The 23,751-nt window shown below is 36.7% G+C and overlaps 1 protein-coding gene across 3 annotated transcripts in view; it reads left to right on the forward strand.

Moving 5' to 3' along the window:
• The window catches only part of ADGRG6 (adhesion G protein-coupled receptor G6), a 103,865-nt gene that overhangs the window by 60,112 nt on the left and 20,002 nt on the right, over nucleotides 1-23,751 (forward strand). For all 3 annotated transcript variants that reach the window (XM_053974062.1, XM_053974063.1, XM_053974064.1), the window contains exons 7-16: nucleotides 53-105; nucleotides 186-239; nucleotides 9,140-9,282; nucleotides 9,969-10,083; nucleotides 13,130-13,191; nucleotides 14,441-14,648; nucleotides 15,116-15,281; nucleotides 18,528-18,668; nucleotides 21,670-21,786; nucleotides 22,890-22,935. In XM_053974062.1, coding sequence (XP_053830037.1) covers nucleotides 53-105; nucleotides 186-239; nucleotides 9,140-9,282; nucleotides 9,969-10,083; nucleotides 13,130-13,191; nucleotides 14,441-14,648; nucleotides 15,116-15,281; nucleotides 18,528-18,668; nucleotides 21,670-21,786; nucleotides 22,890-22,935 — 1,105 coding nt within the window. The remainder of the gene's footprint in view (nucleotides 1-52; nucleotides 106-185; nucleotides 240-9,139; nucleotides 9,283-9,968; nucleotides 10,084-13,129; nucleotides 13,192-14,440; nucleotides 14,649-15,115; nucleotides 15,282-18,527; nucleotides 18,669-21,669; nucleotides 21,787-22,889; nucleotides 22,936-23,751) is intronic.

Consider the following 23,751-nt stretch of genomic DNA (forward strand, 5'->3'; position numbering starts at 1 on the left):
AGCCCCATTAACATCTCACTGTTCATGTGATCAATGTCTTCCTGTTTTTCAGCTGAACCGTACTTTCCAGAACTGGAATTACACTGTGTATGTGGTCAATATCAGGTAAATTAAGGAGGAAGATATTTATGCTGTATTCCTTGGGAGAATTAATCCACCCTAATTAATGTCTGTTTCTTTCATAGCATCCACCCTGCCTCCATAAGAGAAGGAGCAAGACAAAAAAGAAGTATTAAAAGGTAATATTTTGAAAGACATTTTCTTAATAGAGACAACAGCTGCTATTGCCAGTGGCTTTACAACAGGCTTTACTGTCTATTATTGGATTTGTTGCCTATTATTTGGCATATGCTGCAGGTCTGTAAATACATGACTGCTGTCAATCTCAGTGTGCTGAATGTTCTTAGAAACATAATGCTGGTTATCATGTTTATTTTGGTTTAAACCTATCACACTTTAAACCCTAACAGATAATTTTTTCAGAACTCAGGTTTCATCTGTCACAAAACTGAATAGATACAGGATATTTAAGTTGTACAACACACCCAGCTTTCTTTAGCAACAAGCTTAGGTACTAGTATCTGTCCATTGTCTCTGCATTTGTTTTCTTGAACCAGACACTCTTGAGTTAATAGACATCTTACTAGATGGAAAACACTGAAAAGAAGTGAAAGCTAAATGAGTGTGAGTTAAACTATTTACCATATGCTCTCATTTCCTGACTACTGCTGGGCTTGGAGGCGCTGGAGTTGGAATGACCTCAAAGGCAGCCAGAGAAAGTTAGATGGGTCAGCCCCCTGAAAATCTGGCCTCCATGGGCTTCTTTGAAAGCAGCAGGCTGATTTCTGAGGGATGTCTGGAGAGGGAGGAAAACTTAGGACAAAATTAAGAAAAGGAAACCAAAACATAATTAGTCTTCTGAGGATGGGGCAATAAGTGGGTATGGGATGTATCTGTTTGCAGCGTAGGCAAAAGTCCTGTTGAGAATTTTAACTGTTGACTCTTGAGAACTGCCATGATAATGGCAATAAAAGTTGGGCTTTTTAATATCAGAGCCTAATATTCCCAATTTACCATCAGGAAGTAGTTAGTGGTGCTTCTAATTTTCAAGAGTTTGCCTAGACATGAAAAGATTTATAGAAAGGTAGTATCTCCTTCCCACATAGCCACAGCAGAAAGACAACTTTTATTGGCAAAACCTTTTAACTGGTACAGTGTAAGCCCAGTCTCTGAATGGGCTATTTTGCTGCTTGACCTACATTTACAGTAGGGTGTAGTGATGTGGGTAGGATTTTTTTTCACACTTCTAAATGATATGGTTATGCTAGCAAGGCCTTTCAAGTGGAGACCACACCTCGGGTCTTACCAACAATCCAAGACTACTGAGGAATATAAAGCTTTCCCCATCTTTATTCCTGTATCTTTTTATAAGTCTAGCAGTGGAGCTGTACACCTGATTTCTTCTTGTTCCATCCATCCACCTTCCCCCCATCCTGCCCTCTGTTTTTTTTTCGTCTCCCTAGTCTACTCAAAAAAAAGGTCGAAGAGGCAGAAACTATTTTACTAATTTCCCTTTCCTTTCCCTTCCTTTTTGACATAAGTAAATATACCATTAAATTACTTCTCATAATATATTACTCTTATGGGGAAGTAACCCCATCTCTATTTCTTTTGTTCATTATATGTAATTTCAGAGGCAATGGAATTAAATGTTCATAATATGTCATTTTTCAAGGAAGGCCTCTTCTATTGAGAAACTAGTCTTCTTGTGAAATCTAGTGCACTTTGTGTCAAGGTCAAATGGCATTTTTTCATCATTCTGAATAATTTAGTATAAATGCTGGTCATACCCACGCCGCATCACACCAAATTTTAATATTCTCCAAATAATCAGGAGTGTCATGCTGTGAATGTTCTCTTAGAAAACAAAGCAAAACAAAACAAAAAGACAAGTCAAGATCCTACTTAACCTAGAAATCCAGATGAGATAAAGCAAGGATAATTAAAAATTTAAGTGAGCTACATGTTATGTGACTAACAAAAATTACGCTTTTTACACACTGTTTATGTACATACACATATATAGAAATATATATATCCATGATTTTCTGCCTTTTTTCATGTAGCTTTCAGTCTTGAGTACATTTTCGTGCATCATTTACCTCTTACAGAAGAAACATTTGAAAAAAATCGGTTGAAGCATCTTTAGGTCTTCTATGTATATCTATGATTGTACATCCCTCCCCTCTGAAACCAAAAAAGGATCAGCTTCCCAGTAGTCTTCAGTGTTCCTAGGTTTAGTCACCAGTTCCTTACATCTTTGAGATTCACACATCTGTTTATGAATTTTGTGGGGAAGAAATCTGTTGAATTTTTGAAGATCCATAAAGCAAACTTCTTTTCCTACTACTTCCAGATAATTGTTATCATGATTCTTTGTTAGACTTTCCTTGTATTTTTCTGGGATAGGATTCTTAGGAAATCCTACAAGACACTAGGGTAACACTTGAGAGTATAAAAAAATAGCTGTTTAGAGGTTAGAAATTCTAAATACCTGATGGAAGTAATGGTAATTCCTGACTGCCTGGGTGATTCACTGAAATGTTTTGGCTGAATTCTTCAATATAACTTGCTCACAGTGTGATTTCATGTAGTTACTATTAATGTAATGTTCCTATAAATTATTTCTGTGGGAAGTTGCCCAAATATTTTCTTATTTCTTCATTTTGGATAGTCAAGGATAAGTCTGTTGCAGTCCTAGACATTCTACTATTTCCCTTAGTTTTTAAGTACTTCTTGTTCTATTTGCCTTCATGTTCATCTAAACAGAAATTCACTTCCACAGTTAAAATTTAAGACCTAACACAGTAGTATTATGGCCTTAACTTTATCTTTTACAGAAGTGAACATATTAGTCCTAACTCTTAACTCACTGAGCCTTATTTCTCTTTTTTGAATTCTCTACAAGATCATAGCCTTCTTATTTCCAAGGCAGTATAATAATACTTAAAATTGTTCTTTGAGAAGGTTTTTCCTCTCCTTACATTAATTCATATTTTTGTAATTCAGATCACATATTTTTTGCATTCCTTTTGGATTAGTATTTTATACAGCAGTTAAAAAAAAATCTCAAAACCAACAAAACAACATCTGCAAGCCTGTTCTATACATTTTGCTTTGCTCCACCCTTATTTACTACACTGCTTTCTCATCAAGGAACTTGAGCTGTCACTCTCCCCACCTAGTCTTCTTGCATGTGAAAGAGGAAGAATCGTTAGAGAGAATGATTCAGAGAAGAAATAGTAGCTGGAAGTGGGAGGTAGGAAGCTGGCTTTTTTTGTCACATTAAAAATAGGTGTTTTCCAAAAAAATATTTTAAACTACTGCATTCTGGAGAAGAGCAAAACAAAACAAAATTATTGAAGCGGATTGTTGCTCTTTCATTGCTGTGTTGTATGAGCTGCAGAAATCCAAAGTACACCATGCTTGCTAGGCGTTTATGTACCCAGCGATGAGAGACAGAGTGCCAAGTCCAAAAGTGCATATTATTATCAGCACCTTTAATACTGTGACATCTCTGGATGACAGCAGTATGTATCAAGCTAATACTTTGGTAGATTATTAACTACTTTAATAGATAGAGTTTTATAAAAGCTATGTTTGACTTTATGTCAGTGTTCAATTCTTCCTCTGGTTGTACTGTTTCCGCCTCTTCAAGAAAGGGCAGCTGTTCAAAATAGACAGGAGTTCAGCATGAGCTATGGATATAGCTATTTCTTTGTCCCCATTATTTTTGCACAAACCTTTGAAAATGAAACCAATTTGTGGATTTTATCCAAGTGAACCAATTTTGTAGGTAAACTATAAATATGTTTGTTTCTTTCATTAATTCTTTGCCCTTTATGACTCTGCAGCTTTGTCAAAACTTCCTGTGACTGCTGCTGCTGCTTTTCTCAGAAAAGTCCTACTGATCCTAGATTTTGTCAGTTGACTACACAGAGCTGCCTCACAGTAGGGGAATTGGTCTTTAATAAAGAGTTCAGCTCCCTTGCTTTTCCTTTCTTCTCTTATTTTGCAAACAATTTTGAGAATTCAGGCCCTAATTAATTTATGAATTTTTCTCCGCTTAACATACAGTAAGTTTATGCTTGTTCCAACTTCCACTGCTTGATTGTCATAATTTTGGCCTATTTCCAGTGTTGAGTTGCTCCTTCTATGGGAAACTATATTAATGTTAGTACTGTTAAACATCTCATCCAAATTAAAAACCACAGTGGTAGCCATCTGCGTAAAAACTACTAAATCTAAACAGAAATCCCTTGTTTTGGGAATGAAAATAGAGAGGAAAGCAGGAAATCAGAGCTACCCATGCCTAGTCCTGCTCTTTTGAAGTCTGTGGGAGTTTTGCCTACAATTCTAGTGAGGCATATTCAGGCTCCTGCATGCTGTGTTCTTGGGTGTTGTTTTGCTTAATGGAAAGTGTAATGCACTTGGATAAAATGGTAATTAGATTGTGTAATAGTTTTAGACAATAGTTAGCAACACTAGAACAGCATAATTTTGCTTTTCTAGTCCTAAGTAAGATATTAGCCTTTTTATATTCTTTGTGAGTACTTCAAATTACTTTTATGGAATAACTTTTCTATTCTTGTTATAAATTAACATATCTGTGATGTCTGTTCCTATTTCAAAAATATTCTGGGTTTCTACCAGTGAGTTTTAGGAAGGACTTGGACCTGGCCCTTCTCTACTCCACACAGTATTACTAAAGGTAGTAAGGGACAGCCTTTACCAGGGCTGAGAAATATTTTAAAATTCCGCATAACATGTACATTATGTGTAATATTTCTGTTTGAAAAACCAACCAAAAAAAAAAAAAACAAAAAAAACAAGTGAAAATTCTCAGGTTTCTCCACAATGCCCTGCTGGCATCTTGTGTCCATGACCTGTGAAGAAAGTCTTCATCACAGATGGAAGAATTTGGGATTTCCTTTTGAGTGGCTGAAGAATGATGCCTTCTTAGTTTCCTGCTGAAGCTTCCTGCCGAAGCTTCCTGCCCTTTTCCAGATTCCAATTACTTCTTTTGTCTTTCCACTGACTTTACCTAGATTTAGTATAGATCTGACATTGTTAGATGCTGTTTTTAGAAAAGCAGTGTATTGGGGAATAGGGAATGGTGATTTTCTTCATTATTCCAGAACGTAGTGGAAGTGTAACCACAAACTCATTTCAGCAAAGACCAGCTGTTCCATGTGAGGGATTCCAGTCCTTTCTGGTTTGACTCTGCAACATTCCCTAGTAATGAATAGCCTTCATACCAAATTAGCACATATTATAAGTGCTTTCTGTTGAAAAGCCATAGTTGATTGTATTCCCACACCAGATCAGCAAGGAGCAAGACCCAGAGACACAAGCCAAAGCACGAGGCTTGTGCACAAGGCATGCTGCTTGCAAAATTGTTCTGCTACAATGGTCATTAACTTAAAAGAAAGACTTAGGATGCTTTTATTTTTAGTAGTCCAAAAAGTAGCTTCAATTTTTAGTTTTGTGTCATGAAGTCTCAGATTTTATATTCTAACTCTAACATCACCTTCTCCAGGGAAAGGAAACTCTTCATCCTTGACATTTCTTTGAACGTGTCTGTTATGTCAAGTCATATTTTTTTTTCTCTCTGTTTTGAACATTTTAATGTATTGCAGTCAAAATCACCTCAAGTAAAAGATTATTCACAACTCAGATGCTTCTGTGGAATGCTTTTCGTTTTCCTCTGCTTTCATACTTATTTCTGTCTTACTCTGTGTGTTTTCTAACATTTTGTCTGCTCTTTGTGTTGTATCTTCACTGAGTGACTTATGGAACAGTCAGCTCTTTTTTGTATGTCCAGTTAATGTGAAGTAGTTAAAACTTCACAAGTGACTCTGTGGGTCTACCTGTGCAGCCAGTCTTCAGTTATAGCTATCCATCACCACTTATCTTCAGAGACAACATAAATGTGAGATTAGTACAAAATTTAGTGTTGACATTTGAAAACTATTTAAAATATGCCAGGGTAGTCAGCACTGAAATTCCCAGTGATTTTTAGTGGAAATTTAGATTCCGCAAGTATTTAGGTTCTTTAAAAATAGTTCTTTATATTCTTTAAATGAAGTTACACTAACTCTGAAAGAAATTAATAGTGATTTGTGAAACAGTTTGACAACAGCAGTAATTCAGTATTAGTTCTGCTTGTCTGTACAACAGAAAGGAGAAATGTGCTTTGCTAATTATCAGCTGCATCTCTCCAGGTGCAAGCCAGCCCGTGCTGCAGGGTTCGCGTGGTTTGTTAATCCTTCCTCTGGGCACCTCGCAGGGCGCAGCAGTGCGACCACAGCCCGTGTGTAGGCACACTGTCCTGGAATAGCTCTGAGTCACACTGCCGGAGAAGAAAGCTGGCTTTGTGGTCCGGGCCATGGCAGCACAGGCTCCACCACCGCCTCCTGTGCCTCTGATGAGGATGCAGCTTCGTAAATTCCTCCCTCTGAGCCAGCTTAGCTCAACAGACCAGGACAAAGTGGGATAGACACTGGTCTTCCCAAGCTTTCCTGCTTGCTCCAGCTGTCACCATTTCAGACAAAGAAAAGAGAAACATACTAATCCCTGTTGTGTTTACCTATACCACTGTCCATTTTTTAAATTATATTGATGGCAGTAATGTTGGCAGTACAGGTTACTATGGATGATGTGGAATTTGTAATTGATTGCTGCTGTGAGAATCTATCTGCCTTTATATGTCACACAATAAAAGATAAAAAGTTAGGTGTAGCAAATCCAATGGCACCAGCACAGCATGGCAGCATTGCCATTTATTTGAGTGCAGGCCTACTGTTTCCCAAATTGATAATTTGCTCTTCACCATTATAATATTTTCTCTCTGGGATCTGAGTGTGACAAAAGTGGAAGGAAGCACTGAACTTCATATTGCGTCAGCTGTCAAGTTAAAAGGTATTTATTTAGTCTGGGAAGCTAGCATGAGTCATTCTGAAAAGTTTGTGGAAATTGTTTTCATTATATTATGGAGTAGGCTCTTATTATACAGTATACATGACTTGTGTTTTAAGAGTTTCTCAGAAAACAACAGATTGGTTTAAGGGATTATTTTTGCCAGTGCTTCATAATCAATACTTTTCTCTGTAATTTTTCAATATAACTGCAACCAATTCTACCTCATCTATCATTATCCCTTCCATTTTGTTGGCATTGTCCTTCCTCACATGTATGGATACTAAATATCATTTTGGTTAGTTGGGAATCTTGAAACAGGCAGCTAAGCAGTAGCAGTGACTGTTCAGAATGTCTGTTCTGCAGCCAGAGTGCTGAGGTAGGGAGTGGCATCAGTATATTAAGTTTTCCTCTTCTGAAGTAAAGGCAGTAGATGAATGAAGCCAGAATCTTTTAGGAAAGATGGTTAAATGCCAGGAGACTCTGGGGCTGAAGTACTGGAGGGCTGAAGGAATTGGCAATCCCGTAGGCAATTTCCATACTTCTACTAAAAATAAATGCCGTAATAAATTTGTGCTTGTAGCATATCTGAGGTATACAGCGAAAGCCTACAAATTCATATCTACCCTACTGAGGCTATTTACCATATACATGTTAAACACCCCACAGAGACCAAAGGAATGTTAGGAGGAACTCAATATCTCTGGGAGCAGGGAAGGAGAGACCTGGCCCAAGATAGCTGCAATTTCTCTGTTAAAATACATCCACTGGGAAAGGAGAAAGCCAAGCCTGCAGGTGGTCACATTTTATCTTTCTTCTCCAGCAACACGTTACCAGTAAAACAGTGAATATGTCAAGAAAATTAGACATATCTGGAAAGTGCAGTTCTGAGCTGTCATCATGGGGATGTCTTTCTGAAAGATTTTTTTAGTTGAAGTCCTGGTCTGTCTAAGAAGGAGTACCTGAAAACCCTACTGGCCCCCTTCAGCACCCCTACAGTTTTTCTTCTGCTACTCTTCTTCCTGTAGTCCACAAGGCCATTTGGCTCACTGTTGCTTTCTTGCACAGGGGGTCACAGGTGAAAGCACCCCTGTTGGGTGTGAGCCCTGCTCACTGTCTATGTGCTGGCAGTGCCACCATCACTGCCCAGGCTGCCAGGAACAGCTCACACATTCCAAAGGTCTGTCTTTATTCAGGCTGATGGGTATCCAATGGCAGGGCTAAGATGAAGACAGCCCAAAGCATGTTTGCTTTTTCCTTTTTTCCACATTTTGGCTTCCATGGACATCCAATGTTCCATGCTTTAGTGGCTTACCTCCTACTTGCCAGAGCCAAGCAATGCTCTTGGGTACTGACATATTCTCATCTCCAACATTTCCTTTTGTCCCAGGAGGAAATTTCTGCACCTTCCACTCTGGGCTTATTTCCTGTGTCCTGCTAGAGCTGATTTGCTGTTCATGATTTCCCTTCCAGAAAAGCGATGTTTTTGGACAAGGGTGGGGACTGTTTTATTTTCTTCACAGGAAAGAGTCTTGGGCACTTTGAACTACTTCTGATGTCCAAGAAAGTAACAGTGGGCTACAGCTATTAGTGCTCAACCTTCGATTAGTCATCTGAGGAACTCGACTTTCCTAATTATGACTAAAAGCTTCAGAAGTATGTGAGGGTGTTTTTCACTCCATAAAAAAACTTAAGATATTTAAATGTTAGGCATCTGTTCTTTGTTAATCTCCTAGTCTTTCTCTGTAGTCAGTGTAGAGATTGATCCTCTGGAGAATGACTTGTCCCACCCTGACAAGTTTTGTGAGGTGGGATGAATCAGCTCTTAAGTTCCTAAGCCGTTAGCAACCAGATTTTTTAAATTAATTATGGGCCATTTAGAACTCACAACTCTATGGTTTCATCTTCTCAACTCTTCTGAAAACATTTTTAGCTTTTTTGATGAGATGCTTTTTAAAGGAAACTAGAAGATTAAATTTCCCAGCCATATTTTATTGTCATGGCCCTATATATACAAAAATATTAATTTACAGATAATGAGCAACACTGTTTTGGTGACACTGTTCCATACTCAGAAAACCAGAGTTTTTCAGATATTTTTATTTCCACACATTTGGCCTCTGCTCTCCTGACTGAAATACTTGGATAATTTTCTTTGCAGCTTTAGTGCTTTGGCTCTTCTGGTTTATAATTCTACCAACAACATCAATTTAGAAGAGGAGGACATCCGACAGAAGCTTATAAGTAATAATCGGACCATGGAAGAGGGATATCAGCTTCATACTGTGGATGTTGATCCAGTGGGTAAGTTGTGTTCACCTTTGTTACACAATTTTTTTCTTTTTTTGCTTATTCATAAACAAGCATCTCCTGTGTTAAAATAATCACACATTTCCAAGCAGTATAATGGTTTCAGATTTTAAATTGTCCCTATAAGCCTAGTTGTTCCACTAATCTCAAAGAGCCGTGCTCAAAATATCACTTTTAAGACAAACAAAGTTGTCCAAATTGCTTTAGTCAGTGTCTTGCTGTCTGGTTGAAAGAGGCTTGGACACTTCCTGACAGCTTCTCTGGTGATTTGAGGATAACGAAGTATGCTTTACAGCCAGAGCTAAAATGAGACATATTGGACCTCCAAGGCCCCTCATCCCCACTTCTCAATGGTGTTTGTGTTTCTGACAACAGTTGCCCTCAATCTTCTTTTAGCTCTCATCTCTTCCCATTCAGCTTCTACCAAAGATTGCCCTTCCTTTGGAAGGGAGGTGCAGGCTGCTGGAGTGCAGATGGATGCAGTATGCACATTCAAGTCTTGCCTTTGAGCAGCAGCAGTATGGATGATCCCCCATTGTGCATCCCTCTATTGCAAACAACCAGGCATTTAATTTTAAGACAATTTTGTGCTGTAGGCTGATGGATGAGCTGAGGACAACAAATGGAAAATGATTAGGTGAAGAAATTTACTATTAACACTGATATACTCATTTTTACAGAAAAATGTTTAGCTGAAGAAAACCCTCCAAACTATTTTTGGCCAGATACCAGGCCTACAGTGACCAACTTCACATTTTGCCATGGGAGCTCAGTTCAGACTGCATCAAGAACCTGGTAGGTGTACAAATATCTGAGAAGCTGAGTTGTTTCTGATGCAACTTTCTGGTTATATATAGTTATTATTTAGTTATATGTGGTTGCCATTGGCTGGTATTGTGTTTCAGGAAGATTTTTTCTATACCGTGAGAGATTAGGTAGGTGCAGTAATAGTATGTGTTTCATCGATAAGAAAAAAACTCCTCTACCACTTCTGTAGGGCATATTGGAACCCACAAGTAATATATGTTCAACATGACTATAAAAATAAAATCTTCTTACAGAATGAAACTGTTTTATTCCAGTCATAGAATCATAGAATGGGTTTGGGTTGGAAGAGAACCTAAAGATCATCTAGTTCCAAACCCCCCTGCCATGGGCAGGGACACTTCCCACTAGATCAAGTTCGTCAGAGCTCCATCCATCTTGGCCTGGAACACTTCCAAGGATGGGACATCCACAACCTCCCTGGACAACCTGTGCCTGTGCCTCACTACCCTCAAAATAAAAAAAATTCTTTCTAATATCTAACTGAAACCTAATCTCTTTCAGTTTAAAGCCATTTGCTATTGTCCCATTCACTCTTGTAAAAAGTCCCTGTCCAGATCTCTTGTACCCCACTTTAGATGCTGGAAACTCCTCAGAGCTTTCTCTTCTCCAGGATGAATAACCCCAGCTTTCTCAGCTTCTTTACAGAAGAGGTTCTCCAGCCCTCTGATCATTTTTGTGGGCCTACTTTGGACTTGATCCAGCAAGTCCACATTTTTCTTTTCTTACAGGCCCCAGAGCTGGATGCAGCCAGCATATGGCTGGCTTTCCGGGCTGCATCCTCCACCAGCATTCCCAAGTCCTTCTCTTCAGGCCTGCTTTCAATCTGTTTTCCTCATAAGCCTCTATTTGTGCTTGGGATTGCCCTGACCCACATTCAGGACCTTGCACTTGGCCGTGACCTTTGTGTTACTGTGCCCAAAGCTTCACATTTGCTACCACTCCACCACTGCTATCTGACTTGTGTAAGAATTAGAATAAAACTCTATGAAGATGAGATGTGTATTTGGTTTAATCCAAAATACCTCACCTCATTAGGGGAGAAGTAGAAGAAATTGTGAAACAAATATTTTGCCAGTAGTTAGTCATAATTGAAGGTGGGGATAATCTTATGCTTAAAGATTTGAACTTGAGTTTTTAAGGTTTAAGAAATTTTCCCTAATGTAAGGGTTCTTTTGCAAACATCTACAAAAGATGTTTGACTCTGTATGTCCATTTTCTGTTTGTAAAGTGGGAATATTATTACTTCTGTTTATATATTACCCAAACATCATGGCTTTGATCTCCTTTGAGTGCCTTAAACATGGTTATGATGATGCAATATTAATTAATTCCTTCAGTATTTAGGATGATTACTATTAAATGCAATATATTAGTCTTATCCACCCACACTGCATCTGGAACATGTTCTGAGAAGACCAGATCTCTTACTTTTTCCAAATAGTATGGTAACATGGATATGAATCAGCTTTGAGTTTTGGTGCCAAAGAGGAAAGCAACCCGCATTATACTTAAATAACTCACTTCCTCAGACTCCTAATCTTGTACAAGAACTGATCTGACTGACCAACTTTTGTTGTAGAGAGAGTAGTGCAGAAATCAATTTTTTTATATGTCAGAGCCTCAGAATCATTAAAAATTAAAGTTTCTGACTTTGCTGTCTCAGTATTGCTTATCTTTATTATTAATTTGTGGGCTACTATACCACTGATTGTATACAGCACTTCCCATTAAAAAAAAAAAAATTACTGTGTTCTGCCCTGTGCTGTGCCTTCCTTGCTGCTGCCTCCACTAGCTTTTCCAGTATGGAGCACTGGTGGGATTTGTTTGGAGAGAAGAGGAAGCTCTTCTAAAAGTCTTCTAGTCATCTGCATTCCACAGTAGGTGATTACTGGTGCTGTTACAATAAATGTGATCTGCTGAGGAATAATGTTATTTTATCATATGCTGAATAAAGGGATACATTTTTCCCATTTACTGTCCTGCCTTTTTCCATACTGTGACAACATGATTGTCTTTAAAGAAAACTGAGGCAAAAGTGTGTTTAATTTTGGAGCCATTTTTACAGGGTGACAAATATGATTAAGAGATTGGAGCATCTCTCCTACAAGGAAAGGCTGAGGAGGCTGGGCCTGTTCAGCCCTGAGAAGAGATGACTGAGGGGATCTCATCAATGTCTATGAGTATCTGAAGGGAGGTTGTCAAAAGGATGGGTCCAGGCTCTGTTCGGTGGTGCCAGGCAATAGGGCAAGGGGCAGTGAGCAGAAACTGATGAACAAGAAGTTCCACCTGAATGCAAGGAAGAACTTCTTTACTGTATGGGTTACCAAGCACCAGACTAGATTGCCCAGAGAGGATGTGGAGTCTCCCTCAAGGGAGTTACTCAAGAACTGTCTGGACTCAATCTTGTGCAATGTGCTCTGGGATGACCCTGCTTGAGTTGGGCAGTTAGACCAGATGCCCACTGTGGTCTCTTCCAACCTGACCCATTCTGTGATTCTGTATTTTGCTATGGTAAGGCTTTAAAAAACAAACAAAAAAAGGAATCTTTATATCCGCCCCTAACTTTGGACTTGGATCCAATAGTTATTTACCCTAGTTTTCATTGGTGGAATAAATTCATAACTTCACATGGCTTCTGTGCATGTTCTTATGAGAGGTAGTATGTCTTGCTATTGGCTAGATCAAAGCCATTTATATCAAGGAGGAATTATAGAAACAGCATATGACTAGGCCATAATAGTGGCAGAATAGTTTGTGTAAATATTTGAGTATTTCCTGAAACACAAGGCCAGAATTTCCGCTGAAAAACTGGGATTTATCTCTGCACTATCTTTTAATCAATCATCTACTTTCACTGTCAAGTTTATTTATTGTATTTCACTAGGGGCCATGTTGCTATGAATATAGGGAATTGAGAAGAGTAGACCACTGTGACACCTACATAAGAATTATTAAATATTTATGTAATTTTGTTACAATATTTCATGTGAATTTTGTCATTTTTCCTCTTTAGCTATTTGGGTCTGCAGAATTATACATCATACTGGGGTCAACCTGATCTTAGAAATTGCACAGGTGGGTATATTAATGCTGGTCTTCGGAAGAATATATTTTCACTTTATCCTAAGTTCTTTAAAAATCTTTCTAAAAAAATCAGTGTAAAGTAGATAATTCAGCTCTGGAGAAGTCTACCCAAGTTCAATTCAGCTCACCCGTTTAAAGCTCTGGAAACCAATTCCTGAACTAAATCAAACTCTTCAGGCAATTTAATCAAGAGTAAAGGAAGGTGGTATCTTACCCCTATTTGATACCCAAGTTAGGACAATTTTGAAAATATTTGGAATGCCTGCCAGGGAAAGGCTCCTGCTGTCTTCACCGGACTTACAATCAGCTATTTTCAGATTTCAGTAAGTTCTTGTTCTGAATTGCTGTCTTGGAGAAGCCTCTTTTTCTTTCTTCATTGATAGGGGTGTCCTGGGGAGCCTGGCTACCTAACTCAGTCAATTGGGTACTTGCAGTCAGATTATATGAAAAACATCATGTCATGTGAAATGAACATTCCACAGTAAATATATCATAAAACTGTATTATAAAAAACATCCCACAGCCAGTTGCAAACAAAAGAAGGCTGATCTTTGCAAATCTTATTTGCAAATTCCATTGAATCTCAAGTATTTTGATGTTGTTAAAGGTTAGTGTTTATATTAATTTTCTCTCCAGGTGGCATTGAAATTACTGGTTTAACATGTTTTGCCATTGGACATGCTATCAAACTTTCCTTATCAGGAAGATTCTTGTCATGAAAATTACTTGTGCGTTGTGCTTGCCAGCCTTCTGACAAGTAAGAGTAGCATCCTCTGAAAGAACTGAAACATTTGCAAGGGGGTCAGACTTTCTTCAGTAAGCTTAAAAGTGTGAACACTTTTCAGTAATAGAGACTTTGGATGCATTTGTTTCACTTCAAGAGTGAAACTTTTTCCCAGTGAAAAAGAAAGGATAGCATAAGGAGGAAAAAAAAAAAGAGATACTATTCATTGTATTCCTCTCTTTTTCATTCATCACCCCTTTCTATAATAGTCCTGATTTACAAACTCAAATCAAAACAAAGAAAAGACACAGTCAATGAGGATAGCATATAATCAGCAGGCCCTATATACTTTTTAAAAAAAATTATAAATCTGACAAAATGATGAAATCCTATGTTCATTACCAATACCATAGAACATACCCTAGCTTTCAACAATTATAAAAATTTGTATTTCTTGATTACTTCAGGACTGTAATACACTATTTTCTCTTTTTGCTTGATTCTGTATGCTCACAGAAAATGCAGCAGATATTGCTAATCAGCTTCTGAATCTCACTGGTGAGGGGCAGCAGCTGACCTCAGACAAAGTAAATGACGTTGTGCAGAAGCTCAAAAAAATTGTGAATGATGAAGAAATCGATGAATCTCTGGGTTCTACCGTGGTGACAATTTTTTCCAATATTCTAGCCAGTTCAGACAGTGTATTGGCAGCCTCATCGTCAGAGTAAGTACTTCTGCATTTGAGAAAAGCTTTTGAGAGCAACCTGCAAGGCTGTAATGATTCATTCTTCCATGTATAAACAAACCAGAAAATCAACATTTTCTGATTTCCATCAAAAACAATTTTCCAAAACAGATACACAAATATTTCTTCTTTTAGTGTGCATGACAAAGTATTTGGATGGGAAAGAAGTCTTCTGATACAAGACACAGCATAGATATAAGTATTGTTGGAAAATTATTTCAGGATCAGTGATATGTAGTCACACAGTTCCTGTCAGTCAAAAGCTTTTGTTTTCAAGAGACATGCATAAATTTACAGTCCAACACTCTCCTTGTGAATACACAGATGGGTAATTGAAACATTGTCAGTAACAAGAGGATCATCTTGTTATGTGCAGAGCATGCAGAGCATAGGTGGAGGGTTTTTCTGTATTCAGTTTTCAGACTAATTTTTATTTCTGTTTTTAGAGCCCTAAAAACTATAGATGCCTTGGCTTTAAAGATCCATTTTGCTGGACCATCCATGAGTATTTCAACACGAAATCTCGCACTTGGAGTGTCTTCTATAAATTCAACTTCATTCAAAGGTGGTGCTTTCAGCGTTAGTCCACAGAATAATGCATCTGATTTCCAGGTACAGAACAAGCAGCTGTATTTGAACATGATATGTACCTGTTGACCCAAGTGTGTTTACTGTGGTTCCTATAAATCCACTTAAGAACTCCCAGTTCTCCCCCTACTTTCTATTTCCTTTTTCCTACAATCATCCAAACAGATAACAGATTAATGTAGTATTTCCTTGAGTGACAGGAAACACGGATAAACTCGCATTCCATGCAGATAAAAGTAATTTGACTGACAAATCCACAACACACTTGACCTTCTTTTAGGTTTGTGGGGTTTTTTTTACTAGTGAAAAAGGAAAATAATCTTTAACAATCTGTGGTACTGAACATTGTACAATATCTAATGACTCTTTTGATGTCTTTCAGCTTTAAAATAAGATACCTATATATAGGTATCTACATATAGATTTCTGCAGATACAATAGTTCTTCAGTCTTCCGGTACAGTTTAAATATTTAGTGGTAAAAGAAACCTAAGTCTAATCCAGTTGTCCACATATAGGTTGATTGGCTTGTACCATTTAGGGTATCTGAGGCAGTTCAAGTAATTCATGTAGAGCTTGACCAGCCTAGACATTAAGAATAAAACGAACAGAGATCACACAAAATTTAGGAAGGTCTCCAGTGCTACAGTATCTAGACAGGATACTATAGTTAAGATATTTATCATCACCTCAAAAATATTTTTTCTTTGCTTTTTTCCCACAAATAATAAAAAACAGACATGTTAAAATTTGAAATACTGCTTGAGAAGCACATGAGCACCTACAGGATTTTCCAAAGGTTCTTTTTAAATCAATGGTGATGCGGTGCCAAAATTTTATAAATTTCACTGCATGCCTGTCTGCATCTTAAGGCACCTAAATGCTTTTAAAAATGCAGTGCAATTTAACTTTTTTCAGTTAAATAGGAAGTCTGTGACAGAGGTAATGTAATCTCAGTTTACTGGGTGTTTAACCATTCCAGTACAGTGAGTCTTACTTGGAGAAACACACAGAAAATATTACACAGAAAGAGAAAAAAGTCTGCTATCATTTGGGCCAGAGGAACTAAAACTGAATTCAACAAAATATGACATTATAAAAACGGTTAAAAACTAATCACTAGAGTGTAAGTATTGTATGGAAACAAATTAATTCCTGCTGCAAACTGGCAACACAACAATCCTAATAAATGTTTGATTATAAGATACTATATACTGTAAAAATCAAAATAAGAATTAAGAAAAACGTCTACTTCCTAGAAAAAGTAGTAGTGATATAGTAGGCTTTAGGACTTGTGCATATATAGAGACTTTGGATCAAAACTCAAATGCTTGTTTAAATAGATAAAAATAGATTTAATGTACTTGAGTTTTCACATATTTATATTCCTAGATATTTTAGCTAAAATTCCTTTGAGTTAATTTTATCAGAATTTTTTGGTGATTGTAAATCTACTTTTGTTTAGCTGTCATATTAATGAAGCTCAATAGCTGTTTGTGAAGCTGAAAAGTTCTTTGTTATCAAAGGAATGTTTCTCCTGCAGATTTCATCCTTTATTTATGGAAAGAGGAAAGGAAAATTCTGAAGCCAGGTTTTAGATGATCATACATAGAACAGCAATTACCATCTGTGGCTTGAGGACATCCAGGAATTTTCTCGTCCAGGAATCATTTATTACAGCACTGTCTAAATAATCATAAAATCCAAACTCCATCAAATTATTCATAATGTTCCTATTGGAACATGAGCTTCTTCTCAGACTTTCAGATTTCCAACAGCTGATTGAGAATTCTTAGCATCCTTCCTACCAGAAAAGTTGCAGCAGCTGTGGGCAGCGTTTATATTTTCCATGCCTGTCAGAAAGATACTTTCTATCCCTGCTGAAGGGAGATTCCCTTATGAAAGCCCACGTTTTTCACCAGTGATGTGATGATCTATCCTAGGCTCATCAGGGAACATTAAACTCTTCAAGCTGTATGTCAGAATGTTTCCAGTTGTTTTTTGTTTTGTTTTGTTTTGTTTTTTTTTTTCCTTAAAGTAGATACCAAGCAAATTTATCCATGGCAATTTGGAAAGATTCTATTTCAGTCCCCTGTGTCTTTATGTTTCTTGCCAAACCTTTGACTAAGTTAGGTTTTGGTGATTCATATTATTAAATTGTTCCTGTAATATATCCATGCTTCTTTGGAGAAGCCTCTTCTACTCTATTTACAGACAGTGCCTAATGGGACATCTGTATCACATACACACTTTCTGTTTACTGTGGCAGAATCAACCTCTGCAAACCTAGTTTTGAACTACATTTATCCCTGTCAGGAGATGTTTGTGAGCTACTTCTTACTGATTTCCAAGGGTGAATAATCTGTCAATAGCCTATGACTTTTAACTTTCTATTAGCTATTGGTGCTTTTAGAATGATGCAATTCTCCATGAGAGGCATAAGTACATGGCCAGGATGCCTCTGGGGAAGTCAGCAGTGGGAGTTCCCATATCTCACAGTAAAATTCTGAAATGCTTTTACTATAGAGCCACTGTGAGCTGGCTTGCTCCCCTTCCTTCAATGGATATGGTGGCACACCTTGAGTAGTCCACGGCAGGAAAGTGATTAGTCATAGAATTGCTAATAAAATGCAGGGTTGCATCCTCTTTTATTTCATACTCACTTGTTATATTCCTGGGCCACAGAGGGCTTTTAGATTTCTGATACACTGAGAATAAATATTAAATTGATCTGATGTCAGAAAGTGTCTCTTTTGTGCTACATAGCACAATAAATACGGAAAAGCTACACTAATACTTTTTAAATCTCCTTTCCAGAGAAACTATAAAGGCTCATAAGAGAATTATTTCAGATGTGCAGATGAAGACAACTAATACAATTTAACAGAGATAGATTCAGAGCATATATTTTAGTTCTCAACGTTGTTTGCTATGAGGAAAAGTATCCTGAATGCTACTGAAAATGGTTATGACTGTCACAATTAACATCTCATTATTTCTAAATCATCATTATAGCAGTGGAGGAGTTTGCTTCTTTGTTGGTTTTATCTAATATCTTTTTGTAGCAGAAGGCTGATCTCATGCTGGAAAAGTGGGAGACTTCCCTAGCCTTTAAAAAATTTATTTATTGTATCAACTCTTACATAGACACAAGTAATTTTAGTGTTGTTTGGTTCTAGTCCCATATCTAGATATTTCTGTTTACCCACTTGTGGACAACAGGTGTTTCTTTATTGTTTGAACATGTTCTCCTGTTGTTTTTATTTAACAGATAGATTTTGACAAGGATCAGACAAGTGCGATCGCTTCTGTTGTTCTGCCACCAAGTTTACTGAAGAATTTAAGTCAAGATGAGTTTGAAGTTATATCCAGGGCTCAGTTTACTTTCTTCAATAAAAATGGTCTTTTTCAGGTAAGCACTAATGTGCTTGAAGTCATTTCAGATAGGGTGAATCAAAGCCAGCTGCTAAAATTGTCCTGTTTCATGAGTTACAGGAATTAAAATACGACAGCAAATGCAGGGACTAAAGACAGTTTTATGTTCAGAGCATCAAAATAGTTGAAGTGCCCAAACTGAGTTGAAGTCAGTGGTATAACTGCAAATTCCTCTCACATATGAAATAAACCTTTTCTCAGGGAAATCTCTGCAAAACTGTATCCCAACTGCTTAAAATCAGAGGAAAGCAGCAAAAGCCTTTAAAAAAAGCCTTTAATTCTTTTAAAATTCATTAATATAAGTTCTTGATTTTCAGTGGAGCCAGGTTCTTTTTTATCAGGAGGGAATTTGGCATGTAACACTGCCAGATACTCTCCTTTTAAGAGCTGGTTAGCAGTCATATCCAGCTGACTGCTTTATATTCAGTTGGAAACCCTGGGCTGATGGTTAGCAGCCAGAGAACTTTTGTTCAAATACATACACTATTCTTTATACCTGTGTTCTGATAAGCATACCATATTTTAATAGGAATAAGAAGAACAATGTTTGTACCTGAAACCTAAACATGCTTGGGTAAATTTGATGTTTTATTTTTTGTGTCTTATTTGTAAATAGTGCCTGCATGGTAGGTGCCAAAAATATTAGGAAGAGTTTGCACCTTGGAAAAAGAAAACCAAAACAACACTTATAAAAAAAAAAAAGAGTTAATTAAGAAGGAAACATTGTTTCATGGTGAACTGTAGAATGTGTCTCAGAAGACTTGAGTTTGTTTTCCCATCAGTATTTCAAGTGACCTTTGGCTCTTGTGCATCCGCAGAACTCCGTAGTATTGTATTGTCCCTATATTATCGTTTTTATTGGCAGTGTATCCAGATTCTTCAGATAATCTAGGCAAGAAAATACCCATGACCCACAGCTGCCTTCTGAAATACACCCCAAAGGATTTTTATTTTAAATTGTATTCATTTTAAGCCTGCTTTTGAGAAAAAACAGGATGAATATCTTTAATAAAAAAAAAAAAAAAAAAACAGAAGAATACACATGGAGGCTGGTTATAATGGCATAAAATCATAGGAAGTCAGAATATGTCCCTTAATGGTGCCAGAATGTGTTTCTAAGAGGTACTTAATAAGCTATTGAAAAATAAAAACCATAAAAATTGCACCTTAATTTGCATCTAAAATGCCTTTCATTTTTTGTGTGTTTTTCAAACTCTTCATGGGTGATGTGTTTAACACAATGAATTTAAAATGTGCAATCATCACATTTTTAGGAAGTCTGAAAATAAAGGAAGTTAAAGAAAAAGGGGATTAAAATAAGGCCTACAAATAAACTCCACATGCCATCTCAAACCAAATAACTTTATCCATTAGTATGAGTATTTTATTTTTATTGCATTTCATATTTCTTCCATGTGCAATTACAAATATCTGAATGCTATTAGTTGTCTTCCTTAAAAGTATTCAACATAACAATGAAACGTGCTTTGCAGCATTGGAGGTGGTGGGTTATTGTATTGCAGCTGAGAGAATTCCAGTAAGTTTTGACTTGTAATTCATTAAAGACGGTCTCATTACTTAGAGGACTATATAAAAGCTGTTCAGGGTGGGATTCACTTCACCAAACACAGGTGTGTTCACTGTAAACATCTATGCCTGAACTGTTGAACTTCAGCTGAACACAGCCTTATGGCTAAATAAGTAGTAATCTGTATTTTACTTTAAAGCACACATAAGAATATATTAAATTGCCTTCACTAAAGAAACCAACTGTGTGTCATTTTTCGTATCTACTACAGACAGAATCCACTGAAACCTGTGGAAAAATGTCCAAGGACTTTCATAGACTTTGTCAGATGTTCAAATTTAGGTGGTAGCCAAGAGACTTTTTCTTGTCTGAATACCGAAGAACTGCCTAGAAATTTTCATTTTCTTTCCTCTTCAATTTTTAAGGTTTTAGGAGGAAATTTTGCCACAAAGCTCCAGTATAATCTGAAATACTGTGTATGAAAATTCTTGGATATGGTTGTTAGGAAATAAAATATTCTTCTCAGGATAATATCCACCTAATAATGGAAGCTATTGTATCTCTCATGAGTGGTGGGATCTCACAAGCCCAGTGCTGAGCTGACACCTGATATCTCGTTACGTTAACAAAACTCCTAAATGGAAGGAATCAAGGGTTCAGGAGTTTGGCAGACCAGATTTTGGGAGAGAAAGTGAGTGACAATAGAAGACTTTATTTTACCTAAGATCTGCCACAGGCAGTGACCAAGCTTCCCAACCAGGCATCTAAATATAAAGGTTCCAATAGAAGCCTATCAAAAGAAAATAGCATTGCTAATGTACTTCCGTTTCAATAAATAATTAGTTTCCAAGAAAACCACCTCTTCTGGAAAACTGTCAGCTGCAGGTTAAAAATCCTACTGGTCAGTGATAATGTCAGAATTATATTTGAATTCCTGTCAAATAAGACCTTATAGAAAATGCTATCCCCTTCAGTATGAAACATTGCTTTGAATTTGTTTACTACTTCATAGTCATTCATTTTAAGATTGAGCATGATTTAACAACTATATGCAGAAAACGGTTTATTCTCTAAAAACTTTGCATTTACTAAAGGACAGTGTCAACAATAAGATAAGTGAGCTGGTTCATGCTTGTTTAGGGAAATGAGCTAATTATATCATGGGTTGTTATCTGCCACATTGTTTGAGTTATAATTTTGTTTGCCTTCTAACCTCTCTCTATAATTGTGCCTATGCATATTTATAGCTACAAGAAAAATGGGGAAGCTTCCATGAGGCTAACCCATAATTTGATTTTATAAACATAACGTTCTTATATTGTGTGATCAAAAGTACAGAAATGCTGACAACTTACATATTCTGGCACATTGCAAAAATGAAACTGTGTACTCTGGCTTTTATGTTAAGTGCCATGTAAGCACTTATTACATTTTTCTTAATCTCTTGAAGGATGCAGAAAATTCTGCCAATTTGACCAGTTTCGTGGTAGCATGCAGTATTGGAAACTTAACCATTCAGGATCTTCAGGATTATGTGAAGGTTACAATCAAGCATACCAAAATTCAGGTAAAACAAGACTGATTATTCAAAGGAACAGAAATGCAGTTTATATATGGTAAAGGCTAAGATCATAGCCTGATTTATGTCGATGCATTTTGAGTAAGATCAAAGTCAAATCAAAATTAAGAAGTCTAGAACAAAAGCATGCAAGCACAAAGTAGAAACAAATAATCTCTCCCATTCTCATACATTTGCACTCCATTCATGACCTAACACTTATCTGCAAGACCATTGATTCTGCCCCTCAGAAGTAATCTCTGTGCCAATCAATAACTGTAGGTGAAACCTTTGTTAATGACCATATTCATGCCCAGGGACCAGGGACATGATTTATTACACTGGAACTTCATAATTACTTAAATTCTTTGACCAAGCATTATTTGCTTTGTTAATAGTTCCCAGAATTATTTTGTTGTTATGTGGTTTTCATCAGAGGAATGGACAGAAACACATTAATAAAATATGACCACAGTAAGTTTAGGGAAATACAGTCCAAATGCAACCTTTTGGCACATACTGTTCCAGTTAGAAAATGTGTGAGCTTGTCTCTGTTCTCAGTATCTAATCCAAAAGAGGCAATAGCACTTGAAACATTAAAGAAAATGTTAAAGTGCAATACCTAAGTAAATTGTTTATGTAATGAGAACCTGGTTTGTAATTTTCACAGCTCAATTGCCTTTGTCTTGCGTTGCATTACAATGAATATTTTAAGGTGAGGAAAAACAGCTTACATATGGTTTCAGCAGGCATTTGTACATTTTCAAGCTTTATCTAGAGGACTCATGGAGATGCCCTAAGGAAGTAAATGGGTAAAAGTATTTAGATTCTATAAAGACATCATATTCATGGATAACTTCAGTAACAAGAAAACTTCATTATTATTGAACAGTATATAGAAGCAGTACTCTAGATTTTGCAATTTGGACAAATCCATCTTTCTAGCAGAAAAAAAACCTCTAATTTGACACTAGGCAAATTTTCAACAATCTAATGATATGGATTCTTCTGCTCGTTAAATGAAAATATATGCATTGCAACATGTGTTGTAAATGTTGATGAGATTTATGTCTGAAGAGATATACAAAGTCTACTTTTAAATCTGTTTTTAGGAAGATCCTAAACCTACCTGTGTCTTCTGGGATATGAACAAAAATGGTAAGTTTGAAATACTGTAATTTTTTTCATGAGGGGAATAAAGATGTCTGAGTTTTAAAATTGGTCACAGTATTGGCTATTTTGCTTCCAAATCGATCCTTACAGGATTCAATAAAGTCGCTCAAGTGTATCATTTCTTCTGGGTAGCATAGCATAGCATATTACTTGTCACAGCAAATTTTAATTACTCCTTTTAAAAGTTTGTTTTTAATGTAAATGTTTTTAACATTCTAAATTTTTCAATCAAGTTTTTACAATTTTTCTCATATCTACAGTTTTTCTCTGATCTGTCTGTGTGAGCAAATTAAGTGACAATGCTAGACACATGAATGGTTCTTAGCCATATTTTTAACTGTTCATTTTTTTTAAGAACTGTGTTATATAGGTGTAAGATTGTGACTGTTACAGATTATAAGCTTTTATGGTCATATATGGAGACACATTAATAAAGCAGCATTTTAGACCATTCTTCATCAAAGAATGGTCACTACTGCCAAACCTATGTGTGATGTTTTACTCAGGCTCTTAATCCTTTGCACAAAATTGTTCCATGAGATGAATTTCCAGATGTCTGTCTTAGAGATTACTGCTGAGATGTTTCTCTTCCTTACAATGAAACAGGTAGAGCTGTAGGATTTTGGATAGAGAGATTCAGTACACAGAGTCTTGCATGAAATAAAATTTAACAACCAAATTTGTATTCCAAAGCAGGAAATACAGACAGAGCAACTGAGGAAAATTCGGGAGGGTTAAAATGAACAAAGAATCACAGAAACTAGTTAGGAAGCTGAACTTAATAATCACATTAAAGGAGAA

Source organism: Vidua macroura, chromosome 3 (genome assembly GCF_024509145.1).
Source record: "Vidua macroura isolate BioBank_ID:100142 chromosome 3, ASM2450914v1, whole genome shotgun sequence".
Classification (NCBI taxonomy): Eukaryota; Metazoa; Chordata; class Aves; order Passeriformes; family Viduidae; genus Vidua; species Vidua macroura.